A 15,467-nucleotide genomic window follows, 5' to 3' on the forward strand; every position below is an offset into this window, starting at 1 on the left:
AAAGGTTGTAGTTTGTAAGATGGTTATGGCTTTTGAGTTTAGATGTATGATGGTGGGGTTTTGTTGTGGTTCTTGTCTTTTCTGGTAGGGGTGGATTCGAGCCGAGCCGAGCCGAATAGTATTAAATGTATGAATGTAGTGTTGCCAGATAAGCAAAAGTGAAATAGAGTGCAAATTTACCCTGAACCAGGACCTATACTCCATTTGCATTGTTTCCAAACGCAACCTTAAAAAACAAACAAAAAATATATTATTGGTTGTATATGTATTTTTTTTTATTTTTTTATTTTTGATTTTTAGGGCCTGTTTAGAAACACGGAACTGAAAATTCAGTTAAGCTGGTTCAACTGCTTTGAAACACTCTACATAAACAATTAAAAGAGGCTGGAGCCGACAACCCTTGAAATGACTGACTAATAACTGATTTGGGCTCTCTGGATTTTTTACCATAGATATATTATAGGCTATCCATGTGGGCACTTAATATTTATTTTTCTTTCTTCTTTTTCAAAATAAACCCTCCTCACCCAAAGCTTTTATATTATAATCAATGAGTTGTAGTTCCAACATGTTTTAACATGATCTATGTCCCGCACATGTTCCAACATAATCAATCTCAACATCTCTTAGCATTCTTGTGGACTTGGCTACCCGAATAGGAATGTCAATTGATCGGGCCTGATTCGGTACAGCTTGTACCAGTATCGAACTGATTACTTTATTGGGACAAATCATAGACTTGAAACCATCCCGATTAATAATCGGGATAGTCAAGTTCGACCCAATAGACCCGATTATATTTGAGATATATAATTTTTTATATAAATAATAATTTAAAATATGATTTTTGATAATATAACTTTAATCAAAATGTTTTAAAACAGTAAATTATTTATATGTTAATAATCCATTTTTTAACAAAGTCTTATATTGTCTATCAAGTTTATCCTTTCAGACAAGAAACATAATAAAAATTACAAAAAAAATAAAAAAAAAACTTTTATATATTTTTAATAAAATAATTGGCTCGGGCCTGAATCAATTTGAAACAAGCAAGAACTAGAGTCTACCCAATTATTGATCGGGATAAAATAAGTAATTCAGTTTGGAAAAAAAGCAAATACAAATATATAGAATGCAAAGCCTTGTATTTTATATTATTTTGTATGAATTTACATTGTATATTTATATTTATACTCCTTCCAAACTAACCCTTAAATAACAATAAAACCAAAACCAATATAACCGATTCGGTTCGGTCAACCGGATAGAACCGACCCATTGCCAGCCCTATACCCGAGTATAAAGCCTTCGAGTCCAACGTGTAAAAGTTTTGTCACATCGCAAAGATGCCCCCGCAATAAGTTTGAAAACATACTTCGTTTTTCGTAATTTCCTAAAATAGGAGGGTATTTCAGTAGTTTCAATTAATATTACCATGTGATATAAGGTGATTCGATTTGAATGATTGTCTGACAAGATAACTCTCCGAGGTTCAAAGGCTCGCAGTTTCAGACCACGACTCTCAAATTATTCGGCTATTCCATCTCTCTCTCTCTCTCTGCACAGGTTCAGAGTTTAGACAACAAATGCAACTTCTTCAGGCTCCATCCTTGTCCAATATCACATTACTAAGCACAACATCGTCATTAAATCGAGGTATTTATTTTCTTGTTCTGCTGTGCTCGGTGTCCACATTGTCACTTAAGTTACTTACAACTTACCTTTCTTCTTTTCTGAAACTTCTGTAGGATTTCTTTCACCAAAGAAATCGTTCGATATTTCCACCGTTAATTGTTCCATTTCATCTCAAAGACATGAAGGATTTGTATGGCTGTTGCGTAGTCAGTCTATTTCAAGCACAGTTACCACTAGAGCTGCTTCTGTTAAAGGTGATTTCTACCTCCAAAGGAAACCAAGATTCCGTCCTTGAGTCATAACAAAACCCAGATCGCTAATTTGCACGACGTGTTGAATATGTGTAGTTAATCTACTGTTGTATGGTGCATAGTCTATACTAGTTCAACAAAGTAAATCAAATGAGGATTAACACTTTCAGTTCAGCATGGTTGTCAAGGCGACAGGGCGCCCTTGGGGGCTCGTCTCGCCAGTTTCCACCAAAACTTTACCATTATCCTCGAGTTATTCAACTCAAATTGGCTTTAATCCCAACTATTTACGGTGGCTATTATCCTCTAGTTAATCTATTACTGTATTTTACTTGTTGTCTTGGCAAATTTTCATTGTCTGTATAATTTTGTTTTATGTCTATAATTTCTCACTGTTCTTTGTCGTTTTGTAGCTGATGCTTCCACAGTATCTATTGGCACTGCTGAGAATGATGTATTGGCAGTCTTATCCCAGATCATTGATCCAGATTTTGGGACAGATATTGTATCGTGTGGGTTTGTGAAAGATCTGCATATCAATGAGACCTTGGGTGAGGTAAATAAGGAACGTGAATAGTGTAAAACTTTCATAATTTTATTCTAACTAGTGTTGTTTTCAAATGCTAATATTTTCCACCTTTGCACATGGGAGATATTGTTTTCACTAAAAATTCTAAGTTTTCATGTTTCAGGTTTCATTTCGTTTGGAGCTTACTACACCAGCATGTCCAATCAAGGACATGGTAATTGACATACAACCACCACTGTTTGATCAAGAACTGCTGTTTGTTTCAAATGGTAGATGTTTTTTTCTTCTTTCCATTACTAATTATGGGAACTTGTGGAAGAACATCTACATTTTTATTCTTAAATTCTTTCCTTATTTTCTTTTAATCCAAATGTTATATCTTGTTCTGCGATTAGATATATCTATAAGGGCTTCTGGTTACAGCATCTAACTTTAATTTGTTTTGAACACATTTTCTTTCTCCCCCATTTTTCTTTTATTAGATTAATCCCTAGGTCGTTTCAGTAAGAGGTTTTGTTCAACACAATATTAACAAGATTCAATGTGTTGCAGTTTGAACAGAAGGCAAATGAGGTGGTGGCAATGCTTCCTTGGGTTAAAAAGGTTAATATAACTATGTCAGCACAACCTGCAAGACCTGTTTTTGAAGGGCAACTTCCAATTGGCCTGCAAACTATTTCTAATATTGTTGCAGTTTCAAGTTGCAAGGTAGTGTGTTCCCAAGCTGTAGCTTGTTAGGTTCTATTTTTTCTGTATGCTTTGATTTGGGGTTTTTATGACATTTAACTTCTGTGTTGAACAAGTGAAAGTGGTCATGGGGCAAGCAGATTCCTATCATTTCATTCCTTTTTGAATGATGTGCCCTTTATATATATATATATATATCTGGTTTCCATATTTATTGCTACGGAATTATTTGAAGCTGTTCAGGGAGGTGTGGGAAAATCAACTGTTGCTGTAAATCTTGCATATACTTTGGCTGGTATGGGTGCTAGAGTTGGCATCTTTGATGCTGATGTCTATGGGCCAAGCTTACCAACAATGGTTTCCCCTGAAAACCGTCTGTTAGAAATGGTAATTTTTCTCGTGTTTTGTTGATGTTAAATTCATTGTACATAAGATTCTATGGTAATGACTCTGAACAAGCTGCCTTCAGAACCCAGAGAAGAGAAGCATAATTCCCACAGAATACTTGGGTGTGAAGTTGGTATCTTTTGGGTTTGCTGGACAAGGACGTGCAATAATGAGAGGTCCAATGGTTTCTGGGGTCATCAACCAACTACTAACTACTTCTGAATGGTATGTTGTTTCTTTACAGACACCCATATTGAAGTGAAAAAGAAATATCATCTATTTTTTTTTTCCAAGTTGTAAAAATTCATTAGTTTAACTTTATTATTTTATATCAAAGTTTGACTTACAACTTCGTGAAACTATAATGACATGCAACTTTTATGAAGCATGAATTAACCAATCATTTTTATGTTGTCTTGAAATTACTACAATGGTTTATACTCCTACTTGCATCTAATTTCCAAAACCAAATTACTTACAGTTGCTAGCTAAATCCACATAAAATCCTATATTATGAAATGCTATTGTCATAATAAATAAGCCCACTTATGTTCGTATTAAACCTGTTTATTGTCCATTTTGCTAACCCTCCCAAGCCAAACCAACCAACAGACAAATTGGAACCTATGGGAGGGTTCTATATGCTCCACAGTGTTTTCTTTTTCATCATCATTATCATCTAAGCCTTGTCCCAACTATATGTGGTTGGCTACATGAATCCTGTTTCACCATCCTGTTCTGTTAAGTGTCATATCTTTCAAATTATGAACACTTAATCATTTCTTACTACTTCCACCCAAGTCCCTTTTTGGTCTGCCCTAGCTCTTCTACCCTTAAACTTGTAACTACTTCTAACGGGTGCTGTAGATGGTCTTCTGTGCAGCTTTGTTTTCTTTTTCTTCTTTTTAATTTTGAGTATAATATTCTTGCCCTTGTGCCTCAAGTTCAAGCCTGATTCCTGGGCAAGCATTAATAACTGGTAGGGCTGTCAATGGGTTGGGTCTGGGCCGGGTCCAGGTAGAACTGGAACTGACCTGATAAGAAATAGTAAGGACCTGGAACTGAACCGGACCTGATAGGGTCTGTAATTTTAGACCTGGAACCAAACTGATCGTTCTTGGGACAATTGGGTCTGACCTGATTATAATAAGCCTACTGAAAATATTATATATAATATTATATATATATATATAGGGTTGGGTATGAGTTGGTTTGGGACTTGGTGGAACCGGTTCCTAGCTGATAAGAATCGGGACAATATATCAGGAACCAGAACCGACCCAATTGGTTCAGGTCTTTCGGGTCCAACCCGACCCATTGAGGCATTGACAGCCCTAATAACTGGGCAAGTGCTTGGCTTGCCACACCCTGGTGCTCCATCAACTAGATTTTAAGAAACTTCTGGTATTCTGATATCTCAAGTGTGTGTTTTTGAAATCCTACTCCTGGGATTCAGAAGTCACAGTTCAAATAAATTTAGAAAAATACTCATAGTAGTGTGTCCCATTTGTGGTTAGCTAATACTCAACAATGAATTTCAGCTTTTTGGAGTTTATTTTTCCCAAAATTTTAACATGCTAATACGCAGTTTCTGGTGACTGTGCAGGGGAGAGTTAGACTATCTTGTTATTGATATGCCTCCTGGGACTGGAGATATCCAACTCACTCTGTGCCAGGTCTTACTTCTCATAATTTCATTTTGTTTGACATAAAAAAAAACTATTAGTATTATAGTTAAATACTTCAAGAACCATCTTCATAGGGTTTGATGCATTTGAGTAGTCAAGAGTTGTCAACGGCACTTGCATTATCCTTTTTTAACTTGCATGGAATTAAATATGGCCATAAATAGAGAGAAAATATTTATTTTTGTTGATTCTAGTAAAATTCTGTGATCTACATATTTATGTTGGTTGTAATAACAACCATCTTCCTTGAGCTTTCTTCTTCTTGATGCTTCCTACATTTTGACTTAGAAGTTCAACTTCCCAGGTTGTCCCTTTGACCGCTGCTGTGATTGTTACTACCCCTCAAAAACTAGCATTCATTGATGTTGCGAAAGGAGTCCGCATGTTTTCTAAGCTTAAGGTGAGCAATTTATATGTAAGAATCAATTACCTGTTTCCCATTAATATATCTATTATTTTCTATGTATCAATTAAAAAAAATGCAATTATCAACATGTAAAACAATGCTCTTGGAAGGTACATTTTATATACTATTTTCCATATTTTCATACTTCTCGAAAATGCTTTCTTGTGTGTGTTCTCCAGGTGCCATGTGTTGCTGTTGTTGAAAATATGTGCCACTTTGATGCTGATGGGAAACGCTACTACCCATTTGGTAGGGGCTCAGGTTCTCAGGCATGTAACTTATTGCAGAGTTTGTATCATGAACCAATGTTCTTTACCAATCTTTAAATGCTCTAGGTGAATAATATGACATCAAGATTCAGATGAACTCTAATGAATCCACCCATGTATATGCAGGTTGTTCAGCAATTTGGAATCCCACATCTATTTGATCTTCCCATTAGACCAACTGTATGTGCATGAGGTTTCTTCTGTTCTTACTAAATGAAGATGTTGTTTTGGTATTAAGCATAATGGAAAGGTGAAACAGGATTCATGTAGTCGATCCCATATAGTTGGGATAAGGCTTAGATGATGATGATGATCATCATCATTCATTTTATTTGCATTACATATCATTGATATCTGATAGTTCTTTTTATTAATCACACTTTATACTCATGTATTTCTAAGGTACTCATTGTTTAATTGAATTCGTTTCGTTGAGTGGGCATTACCTTATTCTATGAATTCTTATTTTTAACTGAGCTGGCCTTGAACTTCCATTATGACCATCCAATCCATGTATCACTGGGTACATGTTAAAGAACCAATCTAAAATTCCTTCATCTTAGAGTTTAACTCTTTGCAAAAAACTACTAAATATATATTTTTTTCTTTTTTTTCTCTCTGTTTCATTTCCCTCTTTTCCTGCCTGCTTAGAGCTCAATTTTCCAGAACAAAATTTCTTTTATGGCGGGTCTTTATTAATGGGTTCAACTTGATATCAGAAAAACTTGTAACCAATCAACCGATATCAAAAAGTGGTAACCAATCAGGTGGTATTTATCAAAATTCATGGGAGGGTTTTGACTGGTCAAAGCTCTTTCGGTATCATGTCTTTCCAGCAGCATATGTTTTTCCTTTGTCAATATTTTCTTGGAAAATTATTTGGATAAAGATCTTCAGTTTGATTGTTTCCTTACACTATCTCCTTTATTTTTCTGTTTTGGCTCCATCATTTATTAGTTACAACCCTTGTAAATATTTCCTTACTTTTATCCACTTTTATCCATTTTCCTTGTTGGGATACAAGTGTGGCTTATTGAGGCCTGGTTTGTTCTCCAATAAAAACTGAATGTTATTAAACAGTAATACATTTTCCATGTCTGAAAGTGCTTTGTGATTAATGTTTTGTTAATTCAAACAATTATCTTTTGACCTAACATTTATTTTACCAGCTATCTGCTTCTGGAGATAGTGGGATGCCTGAAGTAGTAGCTGACCCTCAAGGTGAAGTTGCTAGAACATTTCAGGAGCTTGGAGTTTGTGTTGTCCAGCAGTGTGCAAAAATTCGCCAACAAGGTAAACAAACAGATAATGGGAAAAGTTTGAAGGAAGATAGTAACTATAAATTGGTATTGATTGATATTGTGTTTATGCTGCTTATAATGATCAAGAGGTTCATTGACTTCATTCAGCGTTCATGTTCATCCTCATTTTTGTTTCCCTATTTTCTTTTTTCAGTATCAACAGCTGTAACATATGATAAATCTATCAAAGCAATCCGGGTGAAGGTACCAGATTCAGACGAAGAGTTCTTCCTGCATCCTGCTACTGTGAGACGAAATGACCAGTCTTCCCAGAGTATTGTATGTGAACTTGACCTTTAACATTAATCTAGCATTCTTAGTTATACGGTTATACTTACATGAAATACTTTATTTTCTGCCTTTGTCAAGGACTTAAATTGGTCTCATGGCACTTTTCAACCCTCCCCCCAGTTCTCATATACAGAACATGTAAATACTGAATGAATCCACAATATATTTTTTTATGGTAGAGATAATAACAATGATAATGACGATGATATAATTATGACATGATAGTTGCAGAAAGAAAGGGACTGATTTCCTGAAGTTACAAATTGGTGTCTTCTACATCTTTTGTAGAGACAACATATTTGTATGCATGATTACGTTATAGATTTAAGGAAAGGAATGAGGCTCTACTATGAAAGTGGTTATGGAGGTTCCCACACGAAACAAACAGGTTGTGGCACAAGATTGTGACTAGTATACATGGGCTCTCAGAGAATGGTTGGGATGCTGGAGTGTTAGTGCTTCACCTTGGAAAACGACTCACAAACTCCTTCCTTTGCTCCTCAATCATGTCAGGTTTGATCTCAATTCATGTAACAAAGTTAAATTTTGGAAAGATGTGTGGGTGGGTGACTCTTCTTTAAAGACCTTATTCCCCTCAATATATGCCCTGTCCTATCTTAAGGGCAAACTGGTTGCTGATTTCCTTTCCCCTTCTCCTTCACAATTTGGTTTTGCTTGGAATCTGGGTCTTCATAGAAATGTGAGAGATTCGGAGCTGGATTTGGTGTCTTCTATTATTCAGCTGCTTGACGGGGTATTTATTGATCTTACTAAGCAAGATACTAGACTCTGGACTCCTAATCCCTTTGGAGCTTTCAGTTGTGCGCCCTTTTTCAAAACCTTGACCTATCCTCAACCTGGGGTACAATTCCTAGTCCAAGAAGTTTGGTGTTGTCCTATTCCCCCCAAAGTGGCTGTTTTCTGTTGGGAGGTTTACCATGGTACAATTAACACCTGTGATCTGATGCAGAGGAAGAGGCCTGGATGGTGCCTTTCACCCAATTGGTGCTGCTTGTGTGAATCAAATGGTGAAACTGCTCATCATATTTTTGTTTCCTGTCCTGTTGCTAGCTGCATTCGGAATGGTTCTTTTCTCTCTTTGGATGCAGGTGGGATACCCGGTGAGCTTGGGAAGATTGTTTGACGCCTCCACTTTCAGGTGGCCAAAAAGAAGAGGAAGAACTCTGTGGAGATGCACACGGCAACAGTGCTTTGGATGTTATGGGAGGAAAGAAATTTGAGAATTTTTTAAGGAAAGAAAAGGTGTAAGGAATTACTGATAGAAGGGATTATGATAAAAGTGATCTCATGGGTAAAATCTATGGGATTATTCTCAGACTTTATTGCGGATGATATAATCAGGAACTGGAGGTCTGTAGCATCCTCGTCATCAGCAAAGTAGAAGGTTTTAAGAAATGGGGATCCTCCTGATTCTCAAATTAAACTTTGATGGGAGCAGCTTTGGCAACCCAGGTGTGGCTGGAATTGGTGGGGTCATAAGAGATGACATGGGAAAGTAGTGGGGCTATATTCTGGTCCTATTGAATGGGGAGACTCCATTACAGCTGAACTAAAAGCAGTGGTCTTTGGAATACAAAAAGCCATGGAAATAGGTGTGAGAAATCTGGTTGTAGAAGGTGATTCCAAAGTAATTATAAGCTGGCTGAAGCAGAATGGAAAGACTCCATGGGTATTCAGAAATGAGATCAAGAAACTTAATCACATTACCAAGGACATGCAGTTATTATTTCAGTGGACTCCAAGAGCAGCAAATGGGTTTGCGGACCAGCTAGTGAAGCAAGGGGCTAATATGGAACATTTTTTTGGGCTTAGTTGTAAGGCTGTAAAGCAAAATCTTAGGTGGAAATTTTAAAGTCTAAGGGGTTGCCAAGGCTACTCAATTTCTGTACTAATTCTCATCTCATTTTTCTTAATAAAATCATCTTTGCTGATAAAAAATGATTACATTATAGATTTACAATTAACATATTGTGGTGGATAATGATGCAAAATTATCAATATTGTACCTAAAATTGCAAGATAATACAATACATATCTTATATTGTTAATGCATGATTATTGTTCTTCAAACCAAGTTCCCCGTTATTTCTGTAATGGATCAGGAATTGCTTTTCAACATATTGATACCAATCCTTGCTACTTTGATCAAGTAAACTGCATAACTAAGTGCTATCTATGTATTTCACTTTGTACTACTAGAGGTAAACTCAACCTAATATGCAAGGTTTGAAGTATCGATATGTATCAGTGTGTATCATACAATATGTACTGGTTGTGAACCCACTGATACGCTAAATATCAATAAGTGGGTGATTGCAACCATTTCAAACTTAAATAGGTGATGTGACATCACCACTGACAAACTACCATCCAAAAAAGTCAAAAAACAAAGGGTTTCCATTGAATGAAACTCTTGGTAGTTGGTACACAATTTTTGCATATCAAGAGTATCAATACTTTGAACGATGCCTACATGATCAGGAAGTAGTATCATGTTATATACAGCATTTGAGTCTCGATGGCTCCAAAGTCCAAGAAAGTAATGCTTATATTTGTATATTAACTAGGTATTCGTAAATCTAAAGTTGTTTTTGTTTGAATTTAGCTATTTGTTTTGTATGTGAGAACATATTTTTTCTTATTTTTGTTTTAGTTGTGATTCTTTTTTTTTTTTTTTTTTTTGTATCAGGATGAGTGGACTGGGGAGCAAAAACTGCAATATACTGATGTTCCTGAAGATATTGAGCCAGAAGATATCCGGCCAATGGGAAATTATGCTGTTTCCATAACATGGCCGGATGGATTTATGCAGGTGATTTTATACTTATTGGGGGTCAGAAAAGGAATTTATGTGATGCGTGTATCCTGTCATATAAATGTACTCAGCAAAATATCATGCATAGGGGCTGGGGTTACATCTATGTTTCCCTGGTATGGCAAGGACACAGCTGGGTACAGTATCAGATATGAAACTTACATTGAAAGCTGAAGTATCTGACATGATGCTGCACCCTTGAACAGGTATCTGGGTATCATAGGGTTAAATCAATATCCAACCCTGGTACAAAACAAGCTTCTTCATGCCACTTTACCCTTCAATAGGATCATAATTAATTGCCAGTATGTCATTGCATAAAGCATCAGCGTATGCTAATTTTTATGCTGACCTCAAGATACCTCCAATGGTTATGAAGCCTTGGTTGGAAACAAATAAAAAAAAAGGATAGATAATTCAATATACAAAACATTCACCATGTCCCACTAACTTTAGCATTTGTGATCTTGGCATTTTCTCATCAATTTAGTAACTTGAACATTTTTATGTTGTTCTGTAGATTGCTCCCTATGATCAATTGCAAACCATGGAGCGACTAGTTCATGTTTGCAAACCAGCTCCTGCACAGGTAAAGGCCCCCATCAATGCTAAATTTATAGACAGAAAATGGGTTTCTATAGTACAGTGATGGCTTATGTATGCAGGTTAGACAATTTTCTTGGAAGCCATAGTAGAATTAATTGAGTTGAATCATTCATCATGTTTTGACTCAGTCCACATCTTCTGTTAGATGGATGATGCTTAGTCTTTTCTCACTAATTCAACCAGTGGAATTTTAGTCTGCTCTTGTCCTCTCAAAGTATGCTTGCACCATATCAGTTCCTCTGACAGGTGCTCTTTGGTGCATGAGAAAACCAACTAATGTAGAGGCTGGTAGATTAAAGGCAATGTCGATGGGTAGTCTTGCTTCAAATTCCAATAAAGTATGCTCTGAATTTATGGGAAATTCCAGAGAATAGTTGCTGGTTTTCTTCTAGTAGAAGAGAACTAGTAGAAAATAAAAAAAAAAGGAAAATAAAAGAAGAATCACGTTTCAAGAAGAGAAGAAAGATTAAATATATAAGAAAAAAACTATCTCAATCAATTCGCATTCCATTCTTATTCAATTTTGCTATTCTGGAAGGATTTGTATTTCTATATAGAACTCCTCAAAGCTTAGAAAATTTACAATTACTAAAACTGGAGCTGATTCCCAAGTCGTAATTAGAATCCTGGAAACTCCTAAGAATAAAAATTCAGAAAATAGAAACACATAAAAATGGTAGTTGACTTTAATATTTTCCTAAACAAAAAAGGAAACTACTAATTGCAGATTTTCTAATAAATAATAATATCTGGTTAAAAAATTAGGAGCTATAAACTTAGAAAATCCTGCCAGCATCTAAATCTGGGTTCAGCCATTGGTTCCTCCTCTGATATGTTTTAGTAAATAAAGGGCAGCCCAGTGCATGAGGTTCTCCCGCCAGTGTGGGGTCTGGGGATGGACAGATGTACATAGCCTTACCCCTGCAGGTACACAAAGAGGCCCGTTTCCAAGATTCAAACCCTGGCCACCCAGGTCACAATGGAGAAACCCTACGGTTGTGCTAAGGCCCACCATCGAATTGTTATAAATATGTTCTTTATTTGTTCTTCCTAATTTTCCCACCCATCTCTATATCTAAGAAGGTTTTATCATATGGAGTTCTCTTGATTTCCAATTTGCCCTGCTTGGTTGATCTTAATGCTGTCTTTTGTAACTTCATCCTCAACTCGTGTACTATGGGCATCTTGCAACACTCTAGAAGCATATTCGTACCTCATTATTTGTTAATTGGATATGACTGGATGCAAATCAGGTAGCTGATTTGAAGAATCTACAGTGCATTAGCCTGGGTCCTGCACTGGGTCCATTCAAATTTTAATAAATGCCTAGCCCAAGCCTGTTCAAATTGCACCCCGAGATGTGAAGCATTATTTTTAATGTTTCTTCATTACGGATACTTGAATCTAGATAATGAATGGATGCTTTAGATAGTGGTTTTCCATCAGTTTTAATTGTTATTTCGTTCTTGTATTACTATTTTTGGGAAAAATCATACACCAAATATCATTAGTGCAACTTAAATCATTTATAACCAATGCAAATCTATGTGAGCATGTGAGTACAATGTTGTACACCCATTACTGATTACGCACCTGCTCTAGGGCTCTTTGACAAGGAACTCCTGTCTTTCACCCCTAGTGTTTTCAAATGGTTATTTCTTCAGCATTCAAGTGTCATATAAATTTATCTATTTAAGGCTCATGTACTAGTCGAAAGCCCAAATTTGTCTGTAAAAAATTTATTGTATATTTTCTTTAATTTCATGAAAATCATGTGAAAATCTTGCCTATTCTCGCTAAATGTCTCAATCAATTGCCCAAGTAAAAAATGTAGCCTATATGGTTAATTTCCCAAGACAAAGCAAGACTGGTAAGTTTCACCTTTTGATTCATAAACAATTTGTCAAATAATTGGGTATAGCTCATAGTTGTCAAGGCGTCGCCTAGGCGATTAGGCGCCATTGGCTGGGTGCCTCGCCCAAACGCCTTGACTTTTAGCAATCAGGCGCCTTTTTATGCGATTAAGCGCTCGCCTAGGCGACAAAAATGACAAGGCGGGTACCTTTTATAATATCATTTATATTGGTGTATCTTATTAATGTATGTGTTAATACATTTTATTATATGCTATATATATCAATTATATTTTGTTTTAATGTTTTACTATTGAAATTTAAAAGAGCAAAGGGTTTTGAGAAGAGAAAAAGAAAGAAAGAAAAGAAAAAAAGAAAGAAAGGGGAAAGAAACAATAGAATAATAAAGTTCTTTTTTCCTATTCTCTCTCTAATTAAATAAAACAGAAACTCCATCCTTGTTTTTTTTCTATTTTACTTTCCAACTTGAATGTTTATCATATAAAGTTAATAATCTTCTTTAGCTGCTAATTAATATGAATTTCCTCTATTAAATACTTATTATAGTAGTATTATTTTTGAAAATAATGAAATTAATATATGTAAAAGATTTTTATCTTTTAGATGTGATGACTTTCCACATTTTTAGAGGAAATCTAATGTTCTTAATAAAGAGAATTGCTATTTTTCAGCTAACATACATGCTGAATGGTATATAAAACTAGGAAACTAGCCAAAAGTCAGTTTTTCATATTATAAAACTAGGAAACTAGTCTAAAAAACTATGGTATAGCTCTCTCTCTCTCTCTCTCTCTCTCTCTCTCTCTCTCTTATTGTAGTTTATGCTATAAGTTTCATCTTTACTATTACAGGCCTTATAGCTTCATGTGAAAATTGAATATGAGAGATGCTATTGATCAAAGTTACACAAAAGTGGAAGCAGAAACTAAAGCTCAAGCTACGAGTGAGATCTCCCATTCATACTGATTCATAAAAAAATGTACCCTCATCCTAATAGTAAGCATTCGAACGTAACCAAGAAATATTGTTTATTTAATAAATCAAGTTGTTAATGGTATAGCATAAAGATTCTGTTCTGATTCTTTGTTAATTTTCTTATGCAACGCGAGGATTGAAAATGGAATATATGATCTTGAAACTTGGAAGGATGTCTAATCTAGGAATGAGTCCACAACCTTATGGTTGCAGCACAGGAGAAATTTATTTAATGCTTGAATAAAATCCGCATCAAATGTATAGCCCCAGGAATGCTGCACTCTGCAAATGAATGATGGATGTTCCTGACACGAACCAATCCAGTCCTATCAAAAGTGAGCTATACAGTTTTTTAAGTGTCAAAGGGTGAAATCTTTAATCTGTTTCTAAGAAATCTCTGCACATGATTATCATCTGTAAGTGCAATATTGTTACACAAATCCAGGAAGGCATTGTATGTAGTCTTGTATCTTGCCTTGAATTGAATGTAAATGAAAACTGAGCTAAACCTGCTAAAATATGCTGGGTAGCCTATTGGCATATAATCGAGTACACCCTAACCCAAGCCAGAACTAGTAAGTAAAACCCAGCTTTAGGACGAGTGATGTTACCGAGTCAACACAACCTCCAGCCCGATATGAAGGGCCCATTTCCATGTACGCCTCAATTTGAATTAAATACTAAATACTAAACCCTTCCCAAAGTCAAAATTTTCTGAAAGCTACGGATTCTGATTTCTGAATGTATCTTCTCAGACCCACCTGGTGTATCTGTATTCTATGTCTACGGATAAGTGAGAAGGTTATTTAAAATTCAACTGTTCAAACCTTTTCTGGTCTCAGAGAACTTCTCCCATTAACTAATCCAAAAGAAAAGAACCGCCCCATTAATGAGAGCCATTTTATAATATTAATATTGTTTCCACTTTGAATGTCAATATCTCCGACTGTTGTCAGGTCCCATCTCATTCTCTCCCTCATTACTTTGCTTAACCTTTTCACCTTTTGGTTTTAAATTAAATTCTGAACCTACTCTCCTCTGCCCTGGTCCAGATTTCATGTGAACTTTTCTGGGGTTCTAGGACTTCTTAATGTAGGCCACTATTTATATAACTCACGGGGAATACAGTTGTAGAGATGCAATGCCACAATTAAATTACTAGATTCAAATTCCAGAAATCAAAACTAAAAGCTAGTAGCAAGGAAAGATATACCCTACGTCTCTTCTCATTCACATGTCTGATATTCAAATCCATTAAAACATATCTCATCATGAATATTTTTTTCCAAGTTAGGAAAATGACTGGAAGTTATGAAAAAAAAGTATAAAACAGTTTATTTGGTCCAAGAAATAAAAAGGGAAAGAAGCTTTTTTTTAATAAATGGAAAGAAACATGTTTGAAGCATTGTGAGCTAGGTGGTGGTTATATGAAAGATCAGCAATAGTGAGAGAAAGTGACTTGGTGCAAATAGGGGAGTCAAAGGTATTCGAAAATCTGATTTCGAATTCGAGATTTAGTATAATCGAATCGAATTCGGATAATTCGAATATTTAATTGGTCGAATTTGGATATGACCTGATTTGATTAATAAATGTCCGAATTTGATCAATTATTTAGTTCTTATATATAATGTATAAAATATTTAAATATTTTATATAATTTATATATTTATCTTATATATTTATTAATTACCTAAAATAATTAATTGGTCGAATTCGAATTCGAATC

The 15,467-nt window shown here is 35.4% G+C and overlaps 1 protein-coding gene across 3 annotated transcripts; it reads left to right on the top strand.

Annotated features, from left to right (window-relative positions):
* The first annotated feature begins 1,467 nt into the window (after window positions 1-1,467).
* On the top strand, window positions 1,468-13,829 carry LOC148842748 (fe-S cluster assembly factor HCF101, chloroplastic-like). Of its 3 annotated transcripts, none has more exons than XM_088957820.1 (16): window positions 1,468-1,659; window positions 1,752-1,892; window positions 2,303-2,445; window positions 2,582-2,632; window positions 2,971-3,126; window positions 3,349-3,492; window positions 3,575-3,717; window positions 5,099-5,168; window positions 5,485-5,580; window positions 5,766-5,855; window positions 5,982-6,035; window positions 7,025-7,148; window positions 7,311-7,435; window positions 10,158-10,280; window positions 10,804-10,872; window positions 13,615-13,829. In XM_088957820.1, exons 1-16 carry the CDS (start codon window positions 1,590-1,592, stop codon window positions 13,621-13,623), a joined length of 1,608 nt encoding a protein of 535 aa, XP_088813946.1. In that variant the 5' UTR covers window positions 1,468-1,589; the 3' UTR covers window positions 13,624-13,829. The 3 variants fall into 3 exon arrangements, with proteins under 3 accessions (XP_088813946.1, XP_088813945.1, XP_088813944.1); XM_088957819.1 differs by lacking the exon at window positions 13,615-13,829 and adding an exon at window positions 10,949-11,088; XM_088957818.1 differs by lacking the exon at window positions 13,615-13,829 and having other exon boundaries at window positions 10,804-11,088.
* The last annotated feature ends 1,638 nt before the right edge of the window (window positions 13,830-15,467 follow it).

The sequence above is a fragment of the Nelumbo lutea genome, chromosome 8 (assembly GCF_056320005.1).
Source record: "Nelumbo lutea isolate HS-2025 chromosome 8, American lotus-T2T, whole genome shotgun sequence".
Classification (NCBI taxonomy): Eukaryota; Viridiplantae; Streptophyta; class Magnoliopsida; order Proteales; family Nelumbonaceae; genus Nelumbo; species Nelumbo lutea.